Source organism: Anopheles gambiae, chromosome 3 (genome assembly GCF_943734735.2).
Source record: "Anopheles gambiae chromosome 3, idAnoGambNW_F1_1, whole genome shotgun sequence".
Taxonomy (NCBI): Eukaryota; Metazoa; Arthropoda; class Insecta; order Diptera; family Culicidae; genus Anopheles; species Anopheles gambiae.
Genome location: NC_064602.1, coordinates 79,657,576 through 79,683,520, shown reverse-complemented (window position 1 = coordinate 79,683,520; position 25,945 = coordinate 79,657,576). Strand labels below are relative to the sequence as shown.

Here is a 25,945-nt window from a genome sequence, read left to right as displayed (position 1 = left end):
GCTCTTCTTTTTGTTGTAGCTTTTCCGAAGAGTGGCCGCCGCCCTGCCTGGCATGGATTCGACCGAGAATAAACCACCAGAAGACAGTATCCTTTTAGCAAAGCCAAATGATCATTGTCGTCGTTTCCATTGCAGCTTCAATGTTGTTTTACAAGGAAGCCGCAAAGCAAACGAATGTATATTGGGCCATTTCCATAAAATAGCTCATTTCTTTTCATTCACTTTTTTCATATTTTCATACATTTGCTTTTGTTTTTCTTATGTTTGTCTCTATTGTTTTGGTTGTTTTGTTTGTTTGTTTGTGTTTTTTTCCTTAACATTTTACTTTCTACTCCTTCCCTGCCTTCCCAACCACCATCATCAGTGCACGAGGTTGTGCTGAAAGATTCGCCAAACGAAACGAAAGACCCGGAAGGTGGCTGTGCCTGCTGAAATCGCGCTCCCGGTACCATCCCCCTCCTCGTCTGCATACCCAACACGCGCCACGGAGAGACAACTATTTTTGAAAGCATTATGATGATAACCCGTTACTACTGCTACTACTACTACTACTACTACTACTACTATTGACTGTACTATTACTACTCTACTGCAAACTACTGCTAATATAACACGACTGCAACACGGACCAGCGTTTTTCACCATTACGATTGATTGTAATTTTGCTTATTTCGCTGTGTTAAGCCGGCCCCCTCCCCCCTTCCCCCTCTCCTCGACGGACTGGCTCTTGAACTAATAATGAGAGTGAGGACACGGACACGGACACACATCCCTACGAACGGCGCCCGAACATGCAGTGCAGTGTTTAGTCTTTTTTCGTTAGTTTTGTTTTGTTACACGTTTTTTCCGACCTATTTATTTTGGTAGCAACAAAAAAAAATGGAGCGCAGTTAGAGCATGGTGTGAACTATTTCTAAGTGGACGGACACAATTGTCGGGCTTATTATGAAATGCAGGTGTTGTGGGAGGGATTTTGTTTTGCGTAAAAATATGAACAATTGAGCTGCGTCGGGGCAGCTTATTTTTTATTCCATTTCTCGTTTTGATTCTTTTCCCGGTTGTGCCCCTCTTCAATCAGGTCAGTCAGGTTTGCGTTAGATTATTGCAAATAAATTAAGTAGCTTATTCACTTCCCCACGGCGCTGTGTGACTGCAAATGCAATATATATACACGTTTCCAATTTGATAACTCCTTCCAGAGAGGCGAATATAGAAAGAGCTGCAATATTATTGTGTATAAACTGTTTCACAGCGTCAGACTTATACCGACCGAGTACGCTTTAGTTTTGTCTTATTTTATTCGCTTTTTGTACACACATATACACACATATACATCCACAAAAGACAATAGAAAAAGAGGTAAAGAACGAGCAATTATTCCCACAATTACACCAAGACGGAGACTCCATGCCGTTCCAGGACAGCTTAACAAGGATGGATTCTATGTAGAGACGCGAGGAAGACATTTTGTAAGATTTATACACACACCCATAGGAGACTTGTACTACTACTACTGTTGCTATTTACTATTACTACCACCAGATCGGGGGGTCACTTACTCTATTCTTACTTATTAACGTTTTTAAGCATAAGTTGTTAGGAAAGTAAATAAAAGCAAAACCCGCAGTAAAGTCTATTCTATGTTGAAGATTTTGGTTTTTATTTTTCACGACCTTTTCTTCCTTTCCTTTTCCTTTTTTTACTGTTAACCTTTAACCGTTGTCTTACAGTGAATAATAATGCGAAAAATGTCCCACTAACGTACCTCTAATGCTCCTTAACCCATGCAAACCAAACGCTAACCCCCACCACCATCACTACCACAACCTTACAGCTGTCGATCTGCAAACTCAACCATCGAACTCTGGCGATCAGCAAGACTCGGAGGGTGGCTGCATGTGTTAAGAGCACATGCTCCCTGCACGCATCTGGATGCAAACGAGAGGAAACAAACTGATACTCCTAATTGTGTAGTAGTGCGCGCGGGTGCCGCAGCAACGAGAGCGAAAGAGAGAACGAGTGCACGCGCCGCAACATCCCGTAGCTAAACTCTGTTAGTCTTCATTTCAAGCAAAACATACGCAACGAACGTTTTTGGTCCTACTCGCGCATCCAATCCAATGGGTGGACAACGTTTTGGAGGGCTGTATATGTTAGTGGCGAGTTAGTGTATCGTTTTGGTTACTCTTTACCCTCCTTTCTGCTCTACTCTAGATGCGAAAAAATGAAATGGCGCTTTTATGCTTAGGACCTCACCTGGGAGGACCTCCTCTCCCGTATTTGCCTGCCTGAGTGTGCATGAGTGTGTACGGCTTTATAGGAGCGTGTAGTGGTGTGACGAGTGAGAATAGACGGACAGAAGAACGCTGGCTTCATCACACAACACTAGGAGGGGAAACAAAAGCTTAAAACAATATTAGAAACACACCGAGAAGCAACAAGGAGAGAAAAAAAGCACAAGAACCGGCGAAACGCATAGCGAACGATTCAATTAGCTGCAGTGTAGTGGTACGACTACATGCAAAAAAAAAAACATTTATTGCATGCCAACACGTGAGTTAGCAGAATAGCGAAGAGGCAAGGTTTTTTGGAGTCAGAAAAGGATTGAGCTAAGAAGAACCAAGAAGGATTGGTTGCAGTAGTTTAAAACAGATTTCATAGTACTGCATTAATATGAATGAGCAGCAGGAGAGGATGATTAAAATGATTTATAAAAGAGAATGTATTTTGTACATTTTTTTGGTTTCATTTAAATTAATTTAAAATCCATTCAGTGGAAGGATCAGTTCATTAACTGTTTGGAATTTAATTATTGAATTTATGTTTATTTTATTATATTTTTTTTCAATACAATCGTGTTGCTTAATGTGTTAGAAACATTCAACACCCTTTCGGTGGTTCGGTAAATGGAACTGGTAAACACATTACTTAATGCGCCAACGCTAACAACTCCTCCACTGCCTAACATCATTCAAACACAAGCAACCAACTCATTCATTAATCACTAAAAACAAGAAAAAAAAGTTGTAGAAGTAAGCAAACATGATGAAACGATAGAGAGAAAGAGAGAGAGAGAGAGAGAGAGAGAGAGAGAGAGAAAAGAATTAATCCATACACCTAACCAAAAGCGTTGTCACAAAGTGCGCCAGAAAACTTGCGTATGGTTTTACCGCGCTGCATGTTATATCTGCTGCTTCAACGTGTGTGCTGCTTGTGAAAGGGATAAAACGGCAGTTTGTTTGGAGAAAGATTTAGAAAAAAAAACGATGACGTGATTAATAGATAACGGTATATGAAAGAAAACTGCAAATAAAAAAGGCAACAAAAAATATGCACTAAACCAACCAACACCATCACAAGTCCCCCTTTTCCCAAGTAAAACACACACAAAGAAACACAAGATCATTAAACACTCTCAAAACCTACCCTTCGCACATCTAAGCTGTAGAACAAACAAAACACAATAAAAAACAAAACAAAACAAAAAGAAACAGGAACACAACTATACGAGCCGGAATGATGCAAAAACAAAAGAAAAAAAAATGCAAAATAAGAAAGTTTCTCTCTTTCATCTTCAACTCTTAAATCTAAACCAATTATTACTAAAAAAACAAAACGAAAGTGAAAAAATACAAGGAAACAAACAGAAACGGTGGGCTAATGGGAAAAGTTGGAGTCTGTAAGTTTTAGACACAGGAAAAGAAACGGGGAAAAAATTAATAATAATCAAAGCATGTTTCTTTTTCTTTTAGAAGAGTCAAACATCGGTCGAAATAAATTGCAGCTAAAACAAAACAAAAACGCGAATGTAAAGGATAAGAGAAGATGAAAGGAAAATTGTATGAAAAGAAAACCGAAACCGAATAACTCTCCCTCTAATGGGGCGCCCTAATACAGATGATAGGAAGTGTCGTGTTTTGTATCGTCGTTACGTTCCGGTTCGGTTTCTCCTTCGCGCTACAAGTAATAAATTTGTAAATTTGGCTCAGTTTGTAGCATCTTTTTTGGGGGTACGTGTAGGAACAGTAAGAACAGAAAACCAGATAACCAAACTAATGGATATACACTTTCTACTACCAAATACCAATGACTTTACCATGCAAAACCAAGCTACTATTTTAACAAGGAAACACACACTTAATGGATGATTCATTCTAAAGCGAATATGTGAAAGAGAGAGAGAGAGAGACACGAAAGCACCGCAATAGAGGGCACAGCAAAACGAACAGACAAGATACACAAAAACACTCAATAGTAATATTAGGACCTTCTCCCTTCCTTTTCCCATCTTCCCGCGGTCCGTGGTGTTATCCGCTTTCTCATCCCGCAAGCAGATAATGGGGTTGGATAAATAAACACAACAGCACACAGCAACTCCTCGCAACTCAAATCATACATGCAAATTTACTACAAAAAATGGAAATAGTACGACGAGCGCACACACACACTCATACAACCAATACATAATTATCACGCATTTTGTCATAAACAAACACTTAAAGAACAAGAAAAACAATCGAAGAAAAGCATGATAGCGGTAGAATGTGGAGCGCAACTTTAGCAGGAGGAGGTGCGTGTGGGGGAGGCTGGTGCCTATTGATGGATGGAATGATAGGACGAGAAGGATGGTACTTGAAACAATCAAATGAAGCAACACCCTCAAAGAGAAAGAGAAAGAAAAAGAGAGAGAAGAGACAGGCAAGAGACGAGACATACAGACGGTTAAAACTTCACAAAACCTCCGTGGGAATAATAAAACAGCAACTACAAACCAAGACACACAGTACAGAACACATTCCATGGGATAACAACATCCATATTAGTCGCTTTTCATAGTTAAAAATAAAGAAATCAGAAAATATGAGTATCGAGTCCTTTAATTGACCATTTCACCCGGTTCTGTCATCTTATTACATGTATCATTACATGAGTATGAAGTACATACTCCAATCGTCGTAACTGGTTTAGGCGAATGAGGCCAATGGGCTCAAAGTCTCTATAAAAATAAAGAAAAAGTCGTAACTGGAGATCCTTATCAACCCTTGAATAGCTGGAACATTGGTTCAAGATTCATGTGCAAACAGAAATTCCAAATGGAATATCCTTTATTTGACTTGAGCATTGGCTTCAGTCATTCCAGTTCTCGGTTAGATCCTAAAGCATCTTGGTTCGCTTCATTTTTGACATGCATTGCTTCTTGCATGATTTTATCTTTAACAACCTTTCTCTTGGAAAAATCCAGACAGACGAGCGGGAGGTGATCGAAAGGTGGAAGTGAACAAGGCAACCACCAGAGCAGTAACACCAGCAACAGCAATGATGCAGACGACGAGGTGCCACTACCATCTCTGGATGAGATTGCCAGCGCTATCAAGCAGCTTAAGAGCAATAAGTCTGGTAAGTCTGGACTGGTGGCTGTGCTCTTCAAGAGGCCGGAGAGACTTACCATCAGGAACTACCGGAGGAGTGGAAGCTAGGTGTCATTCACGCAGTCTAAAAAAACAGGCGAGAGGCTGGATTTCTCGAACTTTCGAGCAATCACAGTCCTTAATGTTGCCTACAAGATCCTATCCCAGATCCTGTTCTGCAGACTTGCGCTCCTTGCTACAGTTCTTGTCGGCGGCGGCTACCAAGCTAGATTTGTTGGAGGCAAACCCACCACCGACCAAATTTTCACTCTACAGTAGATCCTCCAGACGTGCCGAGAGCGACACTTTAGACCGGATTGAACTATGGAACATACATCATGCAGCGGTACCATTTCCCTGGGAAGTTGATCCGGCTGTTAAAGGCCACCATGAACGGGATGCAGTGCAAGGTAAGAGTATCGAACTTGACCTCGGAATCGTTCGAATCTCACAGGGGTCTGAGGCAAGGTGACGGACTCTCTTGTCTGTCTCCTGCCCTGGAAGTTGTCATTCGAAGCGCGGAGCTAGACAACGACATCCGTGGCATGATACTCTATCGGTCTCTCCAATTTTGTGGCTTCGCGGATGACATCGACATCATCGGCAAGACAACAGCGAAGGTGTGTGAGACGTACACCCGATTCAAACGCGAAGCGGCAAGAATTGGATTGAGAATCACGGCGACGAATTACCTGCTGGCCGCAGACTCAGACCATCTGAGAAGCAGTGTATTATTTGATGGCGACAGGAGTTCTGCTATCTCGAGACGGTCGTTACTTCGGACAACGACATCAGTAGCGAAATCCGGAGACGCATTGTTCAGGGGAATCGCATCGTTTGAAAGTATCGAAATGTATCAGACAGTATTAACTAGACTCATAAAGTCCTCTCTTTTTGCCAGGACATTGCTTAAATCCTCAAAACATCCTCCTCGAAGCCGAAAATAATGATATTAGTGTGACTTTTCCAAAATTGAACTTAACGGACTTACACCCCCTTTTCAAACTACTCGAATTGCGTTTCGTGGAAAGTCCGTTCGAGCAGCTCAGCTGTCAAACTGGTGGTTCAGGATTTTTGTTTTGTTTAGAAGCTGCAGCAAGAATGTAAACAAAACAATCCATTCGGAGAAATACACTGCCAAACTGTGATTTTCTTGGTTAAATTTAAGTAAGTTGGTTATTGTGTTATTTGCTCTTCCTATTTGCAAGTGTTAAAAAAAACTTCTTTCTTTATTCAAGGACTAAGGCAAACGCTCGAAACGCTTCCTCGGCAATGTCACCGAAAGTGCAGCGATGCTCGATATGTGGGACGCTCGAGACGGCGAGATGGTACCTGCTGGACCGACGATCCATCTGTTCCGACTGTCACGACGTTCAGCTCAATCCCCCACTAGATCCACGGGAAGAAAGATCCCCCGAGCCGGAAAACCGACCCAAACAGTACGAAGATCTCTTAGAAGAGGATGCCCCACCCGCACGAATAGACGCTTCTGCTGTGCAGCACTCCTCAGAACGCGCCTTGCTTGAATGTCCTGTAACACCGAAGAAAGTGGACATTCCACAGCCCAGCGCAGAAGGACAGGCAGATCTCGAATCAGGCGCCGACGGCTTTGTTGGCATGGACGAGCAGGAAGAGCTGCACGATAGCGTCCCACCGGTGGGAATGTTTTCGCCGCGCCGCTTGCGCCGTCGCGTCTGTCCCGTCACCCGGGTGCCGGCACGGCGCGGCACGAAGAAAAACGGCCGCACGACTAAATCGCGCAGAGCGCTGACGAAAAAGCAGCCCACGAAAGCGCCGCGCGAAACGGCCTCGACCAGGACCGTCACGAAAGTGCTGCAGGACAACGTGTGGTACCAGGTGGGGGACATTGTGTCGATGCTCGATACGAAGGATAATACGTACTACGCCCAGATCCGGGGCCTGATCGTGGACGCGTACAATGAGAAGAGTGCGGTGCTGACGTGGCTGCTTCCCTCGACCGTCAGTCCGCCGCCGAACGAAGGGTTCGATCCGGCCACGTATATGGCCGGCCCGGACGAGGAAGCACCGAGGCGGCTTACGTACATGCATTTTGTCATGAACGCGCCGGTGAATTACTTTCTCGACCGGAACGAACCGTACCCGCGCCCGGAATGCTACGGACCGAGCAACACCACACAGTGCGACAATCGGAACTACGTGTGGGCCACCATGGGGCGTTAGGGGACTGGTTTCGAATTAAGCCTAGCGTGCTAAGCAATCTACTTTAGTAAGGAAGAATACAGTTGAAGTAAGTAAAAGTGCAAATTTATTGCCCAACAGTGCGATGAAATCATTCGAAATTGGTCGCCGGCAGTATGTAGTTCACGAACGCGTGCTGCCGCATGTCGAACCGTATGTTCAGGGCCTGCTCGTGCCGTATGTTTGCCGTCATGATGACGTCGTAAAAGTTGATCGTCTCGAACAGGGTCGCCAGCTTCTTCGTATCCACCCGGCAGCACGCTTCGGACAGGTTCGTTGGGTTCGAGTCCGCGTCCGGTCCCGGCCTGTGCGCCGGCACACACTTGAGATTGCGGTAGTGGCTGGCCACCGTTACCACCTCCGTTTCGACCACGAGCGACAGCTCATCGTTCGTCGTGGCGTACAGCGTCACCGTTGGCGCGAGGTTTTTCTTCTTGTCCAGCAGCCCGCGCAACGATTTGCCCGCTGGCATCGCGATCGACAGGTCGTACTCAACCTCGAGCGGTATCGCGTACTGGTTCCATTCGCTGCGCGGCACCACCGTAACCGGTATGGCGTGCTGTATCTTGGGCGTCAGCACGTCCTGGTCGTTCGTGATGGTGGTCGACATTTCCACCGCCAGGCAGGGCATGTGCGTTTTGATCAGCTTCAGCTTGATGTACTCCACTGCGTTGTTGCGCACGTAGGAGAGGGCGCGCAGGAAGCTCGCCGCCAGGCAGGTCATGTAGATTTGGTTGTGCTCGGTGTCGATGCCGTCCATCAGGTACTCGGAGAAGAACCCGTCCCGCAGCGTCGCGTCGATCTCGCACCACAGGTACTGGCCATCGTACGCTTCGGATTCGATCTGCAGAAGCAGCTTGCTCGGCTGCACGTTGATGATGAGATTTTTCTGCATGCGCGAGAAGGTGCTGATGACGTTGAGGAACTCCTTGATGTTGATGCCATCGTTCATGACGGCACGGAACTTCATTGCGGTGGGAAGTAAAGCAGGAAGGAGGATGTGCACATGATTCTACGGGAAGGAAACGGAACAGTTTGTTGTTTTTTGTAAACAACGGTTATTTTGGCGCCGGTAGAGAGGGATGGAAATCACCAGGTTGGTTTGTTAGCGAATAACATGACAACTGAAAATGTTGACAAATCGGAGATGTTTTTCCATAAAAAAACTAATTTACAGAAATTTTGGAATATTTTAAACGAAAAATATACTTTTTTTTACTTTGCTGTGTAAAAACATTGAGAAGAATGCAAAAATAATGTTATTTTTCTGAATTTGCCAACCAGACAGTGCGATGACACACCGTCCCACGTGAGCCAAGTGTTCAACTCACTCGCCGTAAACGCACGCCAAAAACCGATTTGCACGAGCCCGTCAACGATTCAAATAAGTACGATTTTGCTTCTGCTGGCGAGCGTTTTTGAAAGTTGTTGCGAGGGGTTTTGAGGGTTCAAGACGGTCGCCAAAAAGCTCGCGCTGGTGTGCGATTGTGTTGATGGACAAAAATTAAAAAGCCCCAAAAAATAAATACACTGCAACTTCACTCTCATTGTTCCCCCCCTCCCCCCAGGTCTCCTTCATTAGTTGTGTGGGAGTGTCTTATTTAATTTAATTTTAAAATTTCAATTCAACCCGAATACGTAAAAAATGAACTACGATTCATGCATGATCAACATTTTTAACCCCATGTCCCATGCGCCACAGATTAAGCTTAAACGACTGGAAAATTGAATATCCATAGAAAAAAAATGAAAGCTCCACAGCTTCATCCCAAATAACCAAATCGTCCTTAACCCACTGTAAAACCACTTCAAACCCACGTGGGTTTGTGATGGTCGATTCAGTCGTTAACCCATCAAATTTTAGAACAATCGGAGCTGCCAGTTCCAATCCGATGTATTTATCTTGCCCACCCTTAACCCACCTTTTCCAAAAATGATTTGAGAAAAAGTTTGGTCAAGGGTTGGCTAAAGTCAATATGCTGAACAGGATTTTAACTCTTCGATTGATTACATTCATTCACTTACATCACTGCACTTCAACTTCAGCAATATTATTAGTCTATAAACTATGCACTGACCAGCGAAATGGAAGAGTTCGATCGCAAGTAAACAAACACACATATACACATATTACACATGAATGTTTTACAACAAACCAACTTAAACACACACGTTTAATTGCTTCCTTTGCACAATTAAATACAGTGAACCCTCTCTTATTTGAGAGGCGATGGGACTGTCGAATAAGAGGGGTTTTCAAATTACAGAGGTGGAAAGTGAATGAAAGGTCCATCCAAACAAGAAAGAGACAGAACATTTAGTATGCAGCCTTAACTGTTGCTATAGGAAACTGCGAACAGAATCGCCAATTTGAGCACACATCTTTCAATAACCATGGCAACACCATATACAAATAAGAGGGACACAGATTTCAGAGGTTTTCCAAATTAGAGGAACAAAAATGTACTGGAAATCAAGGGACTGTGAAAAATGTTCAAATAAGAGAGGTTTTTCAAATTGGAGAGGTGTCAAATAAGAGAGGGTTCACTGTAACATTTTATTGAAACATGTTGAACAAATAAATTGCCCGTGCATAAAAAACTAACATTGAAGTGGCTGCTTCTGTGGCCGTGTGGCTTAACCCACCAAACTGATAGTTTTTTAGCTTTGTTTGATGGAACTGGATTTTTAGTACAAGAAATTGGTGGCGTTTTCGGTATCTTGGTTATATGGGATTGGTTTGATCAAAAGATGGCGTATTACAACTCATCATTATATTGCTATCCTTTTCTTGCAATGTGTTTCGACAAGTTTCATCTTATCATGACCTATATAGCCTTCTAACTTTCTGAGCAAAAATCTATATGAATGGTCGTGTGGTCAGACACATGGGTATCAACCTTTACTCAAATCTCACTTGCTTCAGTGCTGGTGGTTTCCATTGGAGTTTAGTATTCAAACAATTGTATCGCCGTTCTAGTTCTAGCGATGCATAACTTCAATGCGAAACCATACAACAGTACAGAGGAAATGAGAAAGCTCTCCTCCAAGCGATGAAGCTCAACTGGTTGGGGTATCCCACCAACAGAGAGCGCCACCAGCTTTTTTGCTATTTTTAGAATGCATGAGTCGTTTGCCGTCTGCTAAACGAAGTCTTTCTATATTCCGTTTAGGTAGAGAACTTGAGTCTTTTAGAAGACGTTTGAGAGTACCATGTGCTTGTCAAAAAGCTCCATAGTTCCGCATAGTACCGTCTATCTTTTAACCACCCACAAAGTACGAAACCGGAACGATGTTTTGTTAAACAGCCCCAAATCAGCTATAAAGAACGGGCTGGCTTTTTGGTATTGCTCATTATTTTATCACAAAAGCTCATCGCTCATATAGACATAGGGCAACTACGTCGCGAGCGACGACATCTCGAGCGACACAAAGTAGCTCAATTTTGCAAACAGAGCTACTAGTCTCGTGCGACATTTCTGCTTTATAAAACAAGCTACGCAAAGTGAAAATTTGAGCTACATTTTGTCGCGCGATACGTTGTCGCTCTATACCTATTTGAACGGTCACTTTGAAACGAGCACTGTAGGTAACGGAAAAGGAAGGAAAAGGGAGAGCAATAATGAGCGAGCTGCAACGATACGTCAAAACGTCAAAAACCCTCGCCATGTTGTACGGGTAGAAACTGTTAAGCCGAACCCATCAAAAACCCTTCATTCTCTACGGCTCTCTCGCGCTGCTGGAATTGGAGGAACAATAATTCCGGAATTTATTTCGTTTTCTTGCATCGGAAGTGATCAATCACGGTCGTGTGCGTACGTGTGTGCGTGTGTGTGCTGAGTCAGCAGCGTTTGTTTCGGACCAAACGGCACCAGCCCAGCTTTAAGCCCAGTCGTCCCTGGTTCGTTTCCGTCAGTTCTGGTCGGTGTGCTGCTGCAAACCTTCCCCGTTTCCCGTTTCTCATCCGGCTGTTCGGGTCGCTCTCTCGCTGGTCTGCTGGTTTGCAGACGAAGCAAAGTGACCGCCGCACAATCTCGCTTCCTCCTTCTCCTCCACCTCCGCGCTGCTTCAACGTCGTCGGGTGGGGAGCGAAAATCGACCAGCCTTTGTGGGCTAGAGAGTTTTGCCTTCCCTGCTTTTTGGCTGCCCCGTAGACTGTGCTGTGCCTCGGCTAACACAATCGGAAAAGTGTACGCTTGGCACCGTCGTCGAAGCAGGAAGCATCGCAAGAACACAGAGAGGTACAGGGGGAGCGTTCGCCTTTCGTGGCCAGCGGAAGCGTAATTGCTTCCCGGAGTGTGTTGCCGTGTGTTTGTGTGTTTGTGAAAAAAAAGCGAGAGGAAGAAGAAAAACGGGCACCGGAAAAGATAGATAGCACCCCTCCGTCCCTCACAGACACACACACTTCTCCCTTCCATGGCTCGCTGTGCAGTAGTGCTGTATGGGTGGCAGACATGAACAAAAATGCACGAAAATCTAAAGTGAATCATCAACTGGCTTCAAAACACAAGACGCGTGTGTGTATGTGTGCTGCCTGTGCGTGCGTGCGTGCGTGTGTGTGTGAATGTGGTGTGCTGGAACAAAAACGCGAATCCCGTGAGCCATGCAGAAGACGAACATTCATTGTTATTAGTACGCCCTGTGACAGTGTGTTGGGCCCTCCACACACACACACACACACCCATACACATGGAGAACGCTCTCGCATATATCTACGGCGTATAGCGCTGGCGCTGACAAATGCGTATTCGGGAAGCCATCATCAACCTTCCTCCCCCCCCCCCCCCCCCCCCAGACTCGCCCACTCGAACCACAGAATTCTTTGCTCTCTGACCCTCTTCCAACCTCCCGAACCGCTAGCGAACCGCAGTGGGACACACACACACACACAATCACAGGTCGCAGAACAAGATAAGGGGAAGAAGGCAAATTAGTACCCGTAGCGTGTTGGGTGGTGTGGGGGGAAGACGTTCGGGCACTCTCCTTCCAGACCGACAACGTGACCCACTGATTTCTTCGGACCCACACGAACGCGACCGGATCGTGATTGTTCCGCGCTCGTCAAATTGCGCCTGTGATTGATCGATTGTGTGAGACGGCGGAGGGGGGAATTTTTTTTCCTTCTTTCCTCTCGTCCTCTTATTTTGGCAAATCTCGTCCCATCACGCGCCACTATTCGAGACAGAGCCGGGGCAAATCTCACGCTCCTTTTATTGTCGGGAGTGACGGGACAACGAAAATAATATAATAACATTAATATAATTATCCCACATGCCGTACATTGGCCTTGCTCACCCTGCATCGGGGGGGGGGGGGGGGGGGGGGTTGGGCCTCGCGAAATCAATTGATGAACGTTCAATCGTTTTGCAGCAGGCGTGTGCACACTTCCTCTAATGCCTTCGCTGCTGCCTCACTGTCAAGGCGACGGGCAGCGTCGTAGTAGGCCCATGCAACACCGCTGCTGTGTGCGTATTCTTCCCCCTTCCCCCGGTCGTTATCACGAGACAGACGACGGGTGTGCTCGGATAGACAGACCTGCCCCCCCAGCGGGGGGGGGGGGGGGGGGGGGGGGGAGTGGCGAAGAAGGTATCCGGTAGAAGTGGCGCAACTGATTTGAATTTTTCTACTCCCGTTACTGCGACAACAGGCTTCGGCTGGAAGAAGAAAGAGGAGAAGGCAACGGGGAAGCAGCTTGGGCGGTTTGTTTAATATTTCTCCAACACATTTGTTGTTATCTGCTTGCACTGCTGCTACGGTGTTATCCGTGGCTTCGCACAGGCTTCGTTTGTTTACCGCACACGTGTACGCAGAATCGCCCCTGTACGCAGAGAGCAGTAGCGCAAAAGGAACACGCAGCCGAGTGTCCCTCCAGGTTGTCTCCGGGGGGTTTTGTGAGGGGAGCGACATTTCTATCCGGTTCCGGTTACGGGGTTTGGAATGTGGATGGCGAGCGAGCGTGAAGGGCGAGAGGACTTGAAGATTCTAGTGTATCATTCGTTTTCAAGTTTAATGTGTGTGTGTGAGAGGGGGGAAGAGGTGGGCCTGGAGTGATACGGTCTTAGAAAAGTATTCAAGTGTGAGAAAATATGTGGCCGGGGTTTTTTTTTGTTTCGGAGGAAACACATCTAAATCAGTGCGAGGAGTGGTGGACACCGAAGGCGAAACTGTTTCACTGGCGCCATGCCGTGCTACTGCCATTCTCGTTGGCTCTGCTACTGATGCTGTTTTGGATTAAAGGTGAGTAAAATAATTATTTAACTGTGAGGGAGCTCTATTTGATTCTTTTAAATACTTCAATATTAATGGAAGTCTTAAATGTACAGGATGTCCCCGTGATATGCGGATACCTCTTATATGAGCAGTCTGATTTGGCTCAACCTTTGTCATGAATGCAAAATAGATTCATTTTCGGTCGAATTTTCAGACTCATTCAAAAAGATACTGAATTATATTTCTTCAGTCTGAATTAGTGATGGGTAAAGTTAGCAATCGTCCGAAGTCGACTCCGATACAACTCCAATAATTTCGGACTCGACTTTGGAAGGTAGGCTCGCTCAGCATGATCCGGAGTCGTTCTGATTCGCATAGAGACGTCCAGAGTCGTTCGGAGTCGTCCGGAGTCGTCCGGAGTCTCGGGAGTCGTCAGCAGTCGGATCTAAAAAAAGCTTGTAAACTAAGAGCACGTGCACCGGACGATTCCAGACAACATCGGACAACTTCGTTGCCGGTCTACTTCGATCGATTCTGGATGAGTCTGAATGACTCCGACTCCGATCGACTCCGGGCGACTCCAGACGACTCCGGACGACTCCGGACGACTCCGGACGACTCCGGACGACTTCGGACGACTCCGGACGACTCCGGACGACTCCGGACGACTCCGGACGACTCCGGACGACTTCCGACAATTCTGGACGACTCAGAACGACTCCGGACGACTCCGGACGACTCCGGACGACTCCGGACGACTCCGGACGATTTCCGACAACTCTGGACGACTCAGAACGACTCCGGTCGATTCTTATTCCGGGTGACTCCAGACAATTCCGTATGACCTCGGACGACTCCGGGCGACTCCGGACGACTCCGACCCAGACGACTACGACTCTGGACGACTCCGACTTCGGGCGGAACTGGTGGTTCCCATTTTGCCGCAGTCGGAAGCGGACTAACAACAGTCGGAATAGGATCGAAGTTGTGGGTGCGCTCCAGTTAGCACATGACTAGTCTGAATCATTTGAAGTAATTAATTCAGTGAGTAAAACCTAACACTTTCTACAAAATAACTCAAAATTACCTTCAGTTTGGCTGGAAACCGTCAAATTCGACTTACTCGGAAATTTAAGATATGCGGTTTCTTCTCGGTGGATCTCGTGGACAATCTGTTTAGATTTTTCGCTAATATCCAATATCTAATATCCATACTTGGGCCGGTCTGGTGGTGCATTCGTCAACTCGAACGACTTAACAACATGCCCGTCATAGGTTCAAGCCCCGAATAGACCGTGCCCCCATACGTAGGACTGACTATCCTGCTATGGTAACAATAAGTCACTGAAAGCCAAGCTCACTTCACCAGTGGGGCAGGCAGGCCTCTTGACCGACAACGGTTGTTGTGCCAATGAAGAAGAAGAAGAATATCCATACTTATCCTCTGATTTAATGGTTTTACAATAAATCGGATGATAATAAAGGTAAAACACGATCGCACTGAGTTCCGTCAAACGGTTGTTGCTGCCTTGTCTTTTCCTATCCCTCTGGGAGCTATTAAGCATTTATATCTCTTTTAAGGACCAGAAGGCTGTCCGGCCTGGCGCTATCCTAATGACGTGACAAATCTATGCGAGACTGACTAGACCAGTGAGATCGGGCAAAGTATGGTCTGCGGGCATTTAGAATTTGGCTCTTTGGGCCACAAAGTTTACTCGACCACTGAACTAGACCGTTAGCGGCTATCTGTGAAGTGTCTGATTGTCTTCTTCAATATCTTATTCTTGAGTTATGGAACTACCGGAAATGTCATCCCAGTTGGCAATGCTTTAACGTCCGGCGACACCACAGTGTGACGTCGATAGCAAACCATCGCTTTAAAAAAGCTGTCGTCATCACTGTGCGCTGTTGCGTGTAAATGATAGATTTAACGGCAAATACTATTATCTATTCCAAGAAGTTTCCAGCACTTTATGCTGTAATTTTTTTCAACGAAATCGCTCGTTACGCGAGTACTGTTTGCATTCTACCGGCGTTGGTTCGTGCGGTCGGCTAAGTGTGTGGCGACTATGCTGGATCTATTGGAATCTTTAATCAATTTTCATCGCCTTACTACATAAGTACATGAAACTCGTTCAACAACTAAACGGCTCGTCTGCTAAAATCTTCTCGTATCGTAAAAATCTTCGTATTAAACAAGTTTTTTGTTATGTGACGTGTGCCACTATCAAGATCTTTGTTTGATTTAAGGTACTCGTTCTTGAAGCGACCTTATGTATATCACCAACTGCAAGCAAGAAATGTCTTGTAAAGAAGAATATATTGGATCTGAAGGTGTAGATTGGATGTAGATGTATTATTTAAATAGGCGAACGAATATCAACACAAGGCCTAAGAAATGTCCCCCAGTTTGTGGAGCTTTCTTAAATCTCTTACAACATCTAGTGAGTGTGAAGACCTCTCGCTAAATATTGTTATCTTATTTCCAGTTACCGTAAATAGAGGAAAATAAAATATTTCCTCGAAATAAATAAAAATAAATATCTTTCTATAATATTCATTACAATGTTAGTCACTTTCCTCCATTGTCAAGAGGACCTGTCTCTCTTTTCCGCTTACTCTCTTACACACACGCTTTGTTACTTTTTGGGATTTAAATTAGCAGCTTTTCGGCAGAAACCACTACAAACGGCTCGTTACCACGAGGGAAGTATTAATTAAATCTAAATACTTCGTTCGGTCCGGGGGCTCATTATTCAACGAATCGAAACAGTCGAATTGATCGTTTACCCACCCACTGCACCTTCTTCCCCCCATTGAGATATCCAACCAATCATTTAAACATCCGGTGCCAGGTTTTTGATAGTTTCCATGGATCTTTTTAAAATCCGCACAAATTGATCGAGTTGTGTGCTTTTGCTGTGTGCTGCTTTTAAGCGCATCATCTACTGCGGAGTTGATGAAGCGAAGCGTGTGCTTCGGTCGGGGATCTAAAGCACAAACAGCCTTTTCATCGGGAACAACCGCCGTACGTGGTTTGTTTTTCCCGCGACAGCGTTTTTCCCGGTATTTTGCCATCATTAGCTATCATCCGGAACATTCCTCCTGGTCCTGCTTTTTCCCTTTTGGATGGTGCAGTGATGCTGGTAGCAACTGGCAGAGTTTTGTAAATAATATTCCGCATCGCGACAAAACAAAGTGTGTGTACGTTCATACCCAAAAACCCTCTGGTGTTGGGTGGTGATGGTGGTTTATTCGCAATAACCCCCTGGTTCCACCACCCATTTCACGCAAGGATAAAGTTACTAATTACACGATGACTTTTCCAGCAAGCGTAGAACTGCCGGGCGCGCATATATTACCGTAAGCTTTGAAAATCGGCACACAAACACGCACACACACACGTTTGAAGCAATCGTATGAAGGGGTTTGTTGTGCAGTCAATTTTCATCATTAAATGATGAATCTTTTTTATGATCCCTGGCCAATGTTGCACCAATACACACACACTCTCTGAACCGGCTTAGCATGGAGGGTCGAGCACGGTCGTTAGCACGGAGGCTTAGTAAGGTGGAGCAAATTGGACGAGCATGTGCAACAAATGATGAAAGCGTACTCTCACTCAGGTTCTCGGCTGAGCTCGGCGAGAAGCCCATGAAGTGCTGCAATTTGCTGGCCCACAATTCCCAGCGGGTGCAGAAGAAGGTACACTCATTGCCAGAAATGCTGCAGCCCTTTTTTGGTTTTAGTTTCCCCTTTCGTTCATCAACGGAAGCTTTCAAACTTAGCCGAAAAAAAAGGTAAAACACGGCACCTCCTGACCCAATTCTTGACGATGATTTGGCAATGTTGTAGTTTTGTTAACTCCAAAAAAACAGAAAAAAAAACAACTCGTTTGCAGTGGCACTTAACAAGAGAAACGAATGGCAAAAATGTTGAGAAAATAAAATAAATAATCCGAGGGGAGCCCGGACCAATGGCCGGTTAAAGGGTGGCATTGGGTGGGGGGAGGATTAGCAAAACGCTTTTCACTCCATTCACCCACCCCTAGAGGCAGGGGGAGATGAGGTTGCTACTGGCAATGATGGTCAATTTGTTGCAAGGCAATCAATGTTTCCGTTTTAGCCAAGCAGCAGCAGCAGCAGCAGCAGCACACCCTAACTTGGACGCAATCCAATCCGCAGCGTCCACCAACACACCCAGATTGGCAGAAAGAAGATGGGAATGAGGGGGGAATATGAGTGAGGTGTGGTGGAGATGCTGTTGTTCTATTTGTAAAATTATTACACCAACCACGCTTTCGATTTGTTGTAAACGACCGTCTCTGGATTGGATTGGTGGTGGTGGTGGTGGTAGTAGGGCCTTCGGTATTTAGCAGCAATCCGGGGTAGACACTATCGGTTCGACCGAATGATGTTTCGGTCGAGGTCTGCAGGTCTGCTGTGTGCTGCAGAGGATGCCAAGGTGCGAAGGAGACGGTGTTCTTTGTGCAAGGGCCGTTGGGAAAGTGTTTATTTTTAAAACACCCATCCATCCGCCACTCCAGACGTGAATGCTGCTGCTGCGTCGTCCTCACTGGAAGGTGTGGTGCACAACGTGCTCTGCTCTGTCTGCTGCCTCCGATGATGGTGGTGTGGTGATTTGGGTCGTACCAACTGTGGGCAAATGATCTGCTTTGTGCGGGAAAGAGTTGGCTTACAAGACAAGACAAGTGTTTTGATGAGAAGGTGCGAATTCGATCAAATGCGGATCAAATGGGATGAGCTAGATACCATAACTCTAGCCATTTTATATAAGAACACAACTATTTCTGTTTTAGGATATGTATCTGTTTCAATTAATCGTTCGTTGGATGTTACCTGTTTTATCATTTTTCTTTGCGATTGTATTAAATTTTATTTGAAGTTGTGTTTTCTTCGTCTAAATAATTATCTTGATAACCTAAAATGGGATATTTGTTCTTGGAAGTAATCGGAGATGTACATTCTCACTACTATACATTTAGGATATTTTCGCAAGATGATATTATTTTATAGCTTCTCATTTAGCAAAAATGTTAACTTCCGCAAATTTCTCAGAAATGAGAAAATTGCATCATTCTTTGTAGCCTTCAATGAATTCTTTGTGAAGTATTATTCTTCTTCGAATCGTTGATCGCTCTTCATGTACTTCAAACTTGGCAAAATCATCGAATTCTGAGGCCTCAAAATCTGACATTTTGATTGTTTTTAGTACGATCAACAGCACGATAGCATTGGAGGAGTTTGACTTCTGGAGGAGTATCCTTCAACTTCTGGATCGAATCGATTCACTTTTTGGAGCATAGTCAGGTGCAGGGTACATTGAATGAAGTAGATAGAGTAATAGTAATAAGATTCGTAAGGAAGACTCAATGCTATATTGATTTACTTTTAGTATTAAAATCCGATGATTCACTCTGACTCTCCGAGCTCAACTTATTTGAAACAGCGATGTGTATCTGCTATCGTACAAGACATAAAACTCGAATTACAACCAAGGCCCTAAGCGGTCATACGAATGTAGGCCTTTCTGAAGTGTCGAGCGAGAAGTTGTATGAGGAATTCTAAACAAGAGAAGAATTGAGAAGCAAATCTACTAGTGAGCAGGGGTTGTGGTCCTTTTTTTTGGGCCCCTTGAGACCTCGGAGACCCTCGCGGCCGCTTAGTTTGCGTAATGCGCACCAGTTTGCCAGATGTGTTCTTGATTGAAATAATTTCAAATTATTCTTCGAATAGTTTCTTTACCATAGTCCACAGTAAAAATGGATCGTTCTGGCCGTGTTCTATGAGACAAGGAACAGATTACAGAACACCTTTCGGACAGAGTCTTGTTTGTTTGTCTTCTTCTTTAGCAGAAAGAGCACTGCCTGTATCGTTCAGTTCATTAAAAACCAATGGACAGGAATTCCCTAGCAAAACACAAATAAAACGTGATAATTATATTCTTCATATTACCCTTTCTAAAATGAGCACAATTGCCTACCAAATGGAAGTTGCTAAACATATTATACATCGACACCTCGAAACATCTTCTGACACCCTGAATAAATCCATTCCGTAAACTTACCAACACACAACAGAGTACGCTGCTGCGTACGGCTAAAGCGTCATCACCTTTGCGGATGATTAATTCTGAATGATTCTAGCCGGAGAGTTAGTGTCGGTCTGGATGATGTTGCCTGGTAGCTGTTACGTACGTACGTGTTGCTGCTGACACACGCAAAAAGGTGCATCGCTGGCAAGCTGCCCAGCCATATAAACCGTACCCACACTCCTCACCAAGCTCTGTTGGTGGTAATTGGGCCTCCCTCTACCGGATCGGTTCATTTCGCTGAATGCTGACCGTTTCGGAACAACCAATCGTGCAATGCTCTCGGTCGTCCCGGTTTAGACAGTTTACAAACTCGCGACTATGTTCACCCCATTCCCTCCCCCCCCCGGTTCCGTTTGAACTGCTGTGGCACCTTTGGCTTTGGAATGGGTCTACCGACTTGCTAGGGAACGTTCGCTCACACGGTTTGCTGATTGAGTTGTGTCCTTCGTTGACGATGTGTCATTTGATTTACCACGATACATCTGTGTGTGTCTGTGTTTGTTTGTTGGACGTCGGCGGGGAAAGGGACTGATAGAACAACTCCCCCCTCCCCATTCCGCCATGACCCTTTCGGGCAGTCGGTGGAGGTGGAGAATGATCGTCAAAGGTCTCCGGCATATCAAATCGAATGCCGTATCGGCTTAAGCTATGCCAAGTTCATGTCCCCGTTTGTTGCGTGCGCCTAAAAAGGCAGTCTGGCGGCGAGTTAACTAATTCCCAACCAACTGTGGCCGGTGGGTGAGCCAGATACATATTGACAAGCGCGAGTGATAGGGGATTTGCTCTCTGCTGTGTGCTATATTCTTGCGCAATTAATACCGATGTCGATCTGTTGCTGTTTTGTGATGCTATTGCCGTTCGATGTGCGATCGACATTTACTCTGCTCCATTTTGGGTTAACCTGTGAACTGTGAAATGCAGTAAAAAGTAGCTTTTCGATAAATGTTATAAAACAATTTTGAACCCTTACAGAGAGAGTACATGTTTGTGTTCTCGGAAAGCCGTAAGAGCTTGGTTCGATTGTTTACCTCTCGTTGCTAATCTTATCGCTTGGCTGGCCGATGATAACTTTCGGCAAACAATTAGCTAGAAATGTTTACGACATTTAATTGGGCCAAAATGCTGCTGCTGTACGTTGCTAACCTTCACTGCCGAACGCGCGGATGCCTTTATTGTTCTTCCATCACCGTTTGTGCTGGAAGTTTCCTCCTGACTCTCTCTCTCTCGTTTGGTGTTATTCATTGCGTGCGCGCGTGCCCTGTCTATCGTATCTGGATTTATGGTTATCATCGACTCCCCCGTTTGAGAGTCGGGCCATTCAGACAACACCGGGAGCAAAGCGCGAAAGTTGTTAAAAGTATGTACAGCCAAATGAGTTGCCCTTTTCATTGTTGGTGGCCCCGGCGTGTGTGTGCTGGAAAGTGGAAATAATACCCGGGTACGCACAACATTTTCGAGTTTCGACGTTTCGAGGAGCGGCTGCATGCATAATTCGAGGAAAATCTAAATCTAAACAGACAGATGTTGGTGCGCGGGAGCTTCGAGATCGCGTGCGAGTGTTATGGAAATGAATGACTTCCAAAATCTGGCCGGCGTATTGTGAGCCGGAACTATACGTTTCTATATTGCTATTTTAGTTGGATTGTAAATGATACGACCTCGGACACCGATATGCTGTATTGGTTGTTGGGTACAAAGTGTACTGGATTTGCCCTTTTGCTCGAGATCTTCATCTTGTTCTTGATCCGCTTTAAAATACGTTTTTTACATGATTTGCTGGGAACAGCTGAGCAGATTGTTAGTTTGTGCAGAACACAATGGAAATGAGGTGAGACACTGTTCGAAAGTCGGACTTCATTCCGGAGCGCGTTGGGGTAAAAGTTTTGCAGTAAATTATGGAACACAGGCCCCTTGTCGGTAGCGAACGTCTGAAATGAAGCAATGCATATTTAATGCGCCCAGAGACTGTTGTGCTTAATTTAATCAAAAGCACAGCAATCTTACGAAGTGGTTTTGTGTGGGAGTTGTTAAAGATTTAGCTTTGCGTTCGAATGATTTGTTTTACGCGGTAGTGTTTCGACGACAAATGAAAGCGTTTTTTTGCCAAACATCCATAAGATTTTAGTTTTGCTTGCCTTTTCTGTTAAATAGAGGATGATGGATCTAATTGGCTTTTTCCCCCTTCGGAAGGCACTAACACATTGGTTTATTTAAGGTATAACGTATACATTTATTCAAAAAATTCTCAAGAATTAAATTGCAAAACTAAAGGCGTTGTTTATTGTCAATCAATTTGAATACATTTTTCTTCTTCTTCTTTTTATTCTTTTTTTTTCTTCTTCTTCTACTTCTTATTCTTTTTTTCTTCTTCTTCTTCATCTTTATCTTTTTCTTCCTTTTCTTCTTCTTCTTATTCTTCTTCTTCTTCTTCTTATTCTTATTCTTCTTCTTCTTCTTCTTCCTTCTTCTTCCTTCTTTTCATTTTTCTTCTTTTTATTTTTCTTCTACTTCTTCTTCTTTTTCTTCTTCTTTTTTGCACTGCCGTTATCGGTCACGGCCTGCCTGTACCACTAGTGGTCTTGCCAGACAGATTGCCTGTACCACTAGTGGTCGTCCAGTGACTTATTGACTACCAATAGTTAATCCTACAAATGGAGGCACGGTCCATTCAGGGCTCAGAAATGAATAGTATAACCCAACGCGACCTTCAATCCTTTAGAAACGCAAGCAAAAACTAAATAAATGATCAGAAAACATGAAAAGATATAAGACAGAATAGAAAGCGATTAGAAATTATTTAAAACTACGAAATTTAATTTAAAGGTATAATATACAAACAAAAAGGATCCTTAGGAAGAGAAGGACAAACAAAAACATATTATTGGGGGATACATTTGGCTAACTGAGAGAAAGTGGCAAAAAAGTAAAACAAATAAATATAGAAATAGAAAAGTAGGTCACCGTATTATTACTGTATTATCGATTGTACTGAATGTTTGTTTTGAAAATCCATTGAAATTCCAGCAAACCAATATATCGGGTGGCTGCTAAACGGGTAGCCATTTTGCCCCATATTCCCCTTACATGCCGTTTTCGCTGTCTTCAACTACACTTGTGTTTGCTGTTTAATCTATCGAAATTAACTTGTTTAGTGGTGATGTTCGATTGGACATTGGGCAAGTACATCCCCCTTTCACTGCTTCCGGCAACCCGCCCCACCTAGACACACATACAACAACAATGCTCAACCAATCGCGTCCGGATAATGGCCATCCTTTTGCGCCTCCGAGATACGCGAGCTGCTAACCTACTTTTGGCATTCTTTTCAGATGCCACAAACTCTCCTGCCCCCCCTCCTTCCCGTCTCCGTTCACATGCAGCGGGCGTTGATTCGATTTTGGCCGTGGTAGAAATGATGAGAAAGCACTTTAAAACTCAATTTGCGGTATGCTTTCGTGGAAAATTTCGTATCGGTTGTCCGATACGGAGGTTTTTTTGTTGTAGTTGTTGTGTGTTTGGTTGCTGTGTTGCGTGGCTCAGTCAGCTTCACCCACTTTTCAAAGGCATTTTCCTCCCTCGACAGATAGAGATGTGTATAGATTTGTATCTAGTTAGAAAAGTGGAAAGTTGTGAGAGAGAAAAGGGTGTCGGTGGTTTGAGGAGGGTTTGTAGTGTCATATTGGTTGTTGGTGTTATTTTTCCGGTGCTCTGCTTCTGTTCGTCTGTTCCTGTCGTCGTTCAAAATTTTCATCTTGTACTGGTACGGTGCTGTGATTCCGTTTTTGCTCTCCCATTCCGGCGCTCTTTGCTGTCATCCCCGTACTGCCCTCGAGCTGCGGCTGCTGCATGCATACACATTTCGACCTTTTGGACTGTGAGCACAAAACCGGATGTTTGTGTTGAACATCGAAATTGTGCGAATCTCCGTGCGCTTCCGGGCTTTTGTGCGCAATCGATCGTGCGTGTAGTTTCGGTGGAGGAAACAAATTTCGTACCTCCGCTGCGCATCACTTTTTGATGTGTTTGATTGCACGGCTGAATGAGACTATCATGTGTGGAATGTAATAGATTTAGACATTGGAAATTGTGGTTCAAATCTAAGAGTTTAAGAAGAAGTTTTGTCTGAAAGTGAAATAAAACTAACATTGGAGCTTTTCACGATTCTAGTCTGCTTTTTGTATGGAGTTTGACAGTTGGAGGCTGAAATCATGTAAACACTTTATACAAAACCACCCTTAAACTAGCCTGCAATTTTCAGTCTAGATTATTCTAGCCTCAAAGCTAGAATTAGATTCGAGTACCTGCTCGAAAAAATGGCAAAACAAGGTGATGTTTACATTTATCCCAAGGTGCATTAAAGAGATCAGGTGATGGAATATAGAATCAAAGTGTAAGTAGTCCAAGTGGTCTCATGAGTGGTTTTATGACCAAATTTGAATATCACTTTTTGACAGGATGGGTGAACACTTTTCAAACAAGCTTTCTGGAGGCTTGACGAATACACAAAACACGCTTAAAATATTCAAACAGAAATAGAAGCGATAAAAATCAGTCTTCTAAATTCAGACACCTTGAGATAAGCTCACCTGTATACTATACCGACTTAAATAGCTGCTCGAAAACTGCTATATAATGCAAACAGCTGACATGCTTAAATTTCAGCCAAGGAACTTAAAACGGAAAGGGCCCCATTATTTTATTTTATGTATTAATTTTTAAATAGATCAACATTATGATGGCTTTGATCGTATTTTCAATACATCATAAAAGGACAGATTTTGTTCTCTGGACATTTATTTTTACTCGGTTTTAAATTAAAAAATGAACTTTTTGAGGTATCCTTAAAATGTCACGTATTTTTCTTTTCGTCTTTTTTGTTTGTGGGTTGTGCTTTCAAAAACTTTTTACTAAAGCTCATTTAAGAAGCGGGAAGAGTAGTTGAATTTCCTCCTCTCTCGCACTGGAATGTTCGTGAACTTTGTGTGCAATCACTTGGAAGCAGGGATCTTCGTGGGACTTACTTTCTTCTGCTGCTTTTTTCTACGAATTTTGCCCCTGATTGGTTTGTGGATATATTTTTTAGTCCGTACATAAGCTTGGAGAGAGAGAGATATGAAAAGTGACCTTTAAACAGTATTTGTCTTCGTGTAAAATCTGGTGTAGAACTTTTCTAATATTTTGATTTTGATTTTTTTATTGTACTTAACATGTTTGATATTAATGGAATTGAAGTCAAGTATAATTCTTTAGTGAACCTTTAAAATTTATAATGAAATCATTACTATATGATCTTGCGATGAGGGAGTCATTTAAGGTATGGATTGGATTTGTACTCCCGACAAGTGTGTGATAAGTCTCAAAGACCGATGCCTCCTTAAGACTGTGTTAAGACCGCGTGTACCGTACATAAAGCTATTTGGTGTTTGCTTATAACTTCTATTGATGGTGAGAAAACAGATAAGAAAAATATTGAATTCTTAGTACACAGTACAAACCCGTAACAAACGCACGGCAAAGCAGACATAACTTCTTTGAATACACACTCACGAAGCATCAGTGCACGTGTTTTGGTTTTGGTTGGAGCTTATTTTCTGTCTACTATCAGAGAAGCCATTACGGGGTGGATTTTGGGTGAGCACCTAACCTTAACCAACATAAGAAGCAGCTGTGTTACGAAGCCACTAATCCTCCTGCAAGCGCGTGGCAGAAGATTCGGGGGATTGGGCGGATCTCTTAATTATACGGTTGTAAGTCTTTTAATTTGGGTTGATGGACTGTGGAGTGCGTTATGATTCGGGGCGGATTCTATGCGAATTTGGAGAAGAATTATTAACATAAATAAAGGATATTTTAGTACAGTTTGCCGTAACATGTTACCAACATGTGTTTTGCCTGAACTGCAATGACCTAATGCAATCACTTGTGACTTTACACGCTTCGGGGGCGCACATTGTAACTAAATTATGCGCGCTCTCTCCCCTTTGGCGTCTCGG

The 25,945-nt window shown here is 44.1% G+C and overlaps 4 protein-coding genes across 27 annotated transcripts in view; 3 read left to right on the top strand and 1 right to left on the bottom strand.

Moving 5' to 3' along the window:
• LOC4577653 (ras-related protein Rab6) overlaps positions 1–4,864 on the top strand; it is a 32,098-nt gene extending 27,234 nt beyond the window's left edge. For 3 of the 8 annotated variants that reach the window (XM_001238009.3, XM_061654408.1, XM_061654409.1), the window contains exons 6-7: positions 20–86; positions 365–1,641. In XM_001238009.3, coding sequence (XP_001238010.2) covers positions 20–86; positions 365–432 — 135 coding nt within the window. In that variant the 3' untranslated portion in view covers positions 433–1,641. Of the gene's footprint in view, positions 1–19; positions 1,642–1,834 lie in introns of those variants that run through there. The other 5 variants (XM_061654402.1, XM_061654403.1, XM_061654404.1 and 2 more) reach the window with 2 other exon arrangements.
• Positions 4,865–6,445: 1,581 nt separating this feature from the next.
• LOC4577613 (GATA zinc finger domain-containing protein 1) lies at positions 6,446–7,694 on the top strand. The gene is made up of 2 exons (XM_001238011.3): positions 6,446–6,575; positions 6,647–7,694. The coding sequence occupies exon 2, from the start codon at positions 6,681–6,683 to the stop codon at positions 7,608–7,610; it is 930 nt and encodes a 309-aa protein (XP_001238012.2). The 5' UTR covers positions 6,446–6,575; positions 6,647–6,680; the 3' UTR covers positions 7,611–7,694.
• On the bottom strand, positions 7,673–8,917 carry LOC1278334 (checkpoint protein HUS1). Its single transcript, XM_317958.5, has one exon. The coding sequence runs from the start codon at positions 8,596–8,598 to the stop codon at positions 7,720–7,722; it is 879 nt and encodes a 292-aa protein (XP_317958.5). The 5' UTR covers positions 8,599–8,917; the 3' UTR covers positions 7,673–7,719.
• Positions 8,918–11,301: 2,384 nt separating this feature from the next.
• LOC1278336 (arrestin red cell) overlaps positions 11,302–25,945 on the top strand; it is a 75,515-nt gene continuing 60,871 nt past the window's right edge. For 2 of the 17 annotated variants that reach the window (XM_061653476.1, XM_061653471.1), the window contains exon 1: positions 11,302–11,549. The gene's annotated coding sequence lies outside the window, so the exon portion shown is untranslated. Of the gene's footprint in view, positions 11,870–25,945 lie in introns of all 17 variants that reach the window. The other 15 variants (XM_061653467.1, XM_061653462.1, XM_061653466.1 and 12 more) reach the window with 11 other exon arrangements.

Excerpts from the sequence above, each read along its gene's own strand:
- LOC4577613 (XM_001238011.3), top strand. The coding sequence starts at position 6,681 with ATGTCACCGAAAGTGCAGCGATGCTCGATATGTGGGACGCTCGAGACG.
- LOC1278334 (XM_317958.5), bottom strand. The coding sequence starts at position 8,598 with ATGAAGTTCCGTGCCGTCATGAACGATGGCATCAACATCAAGGAGTTC.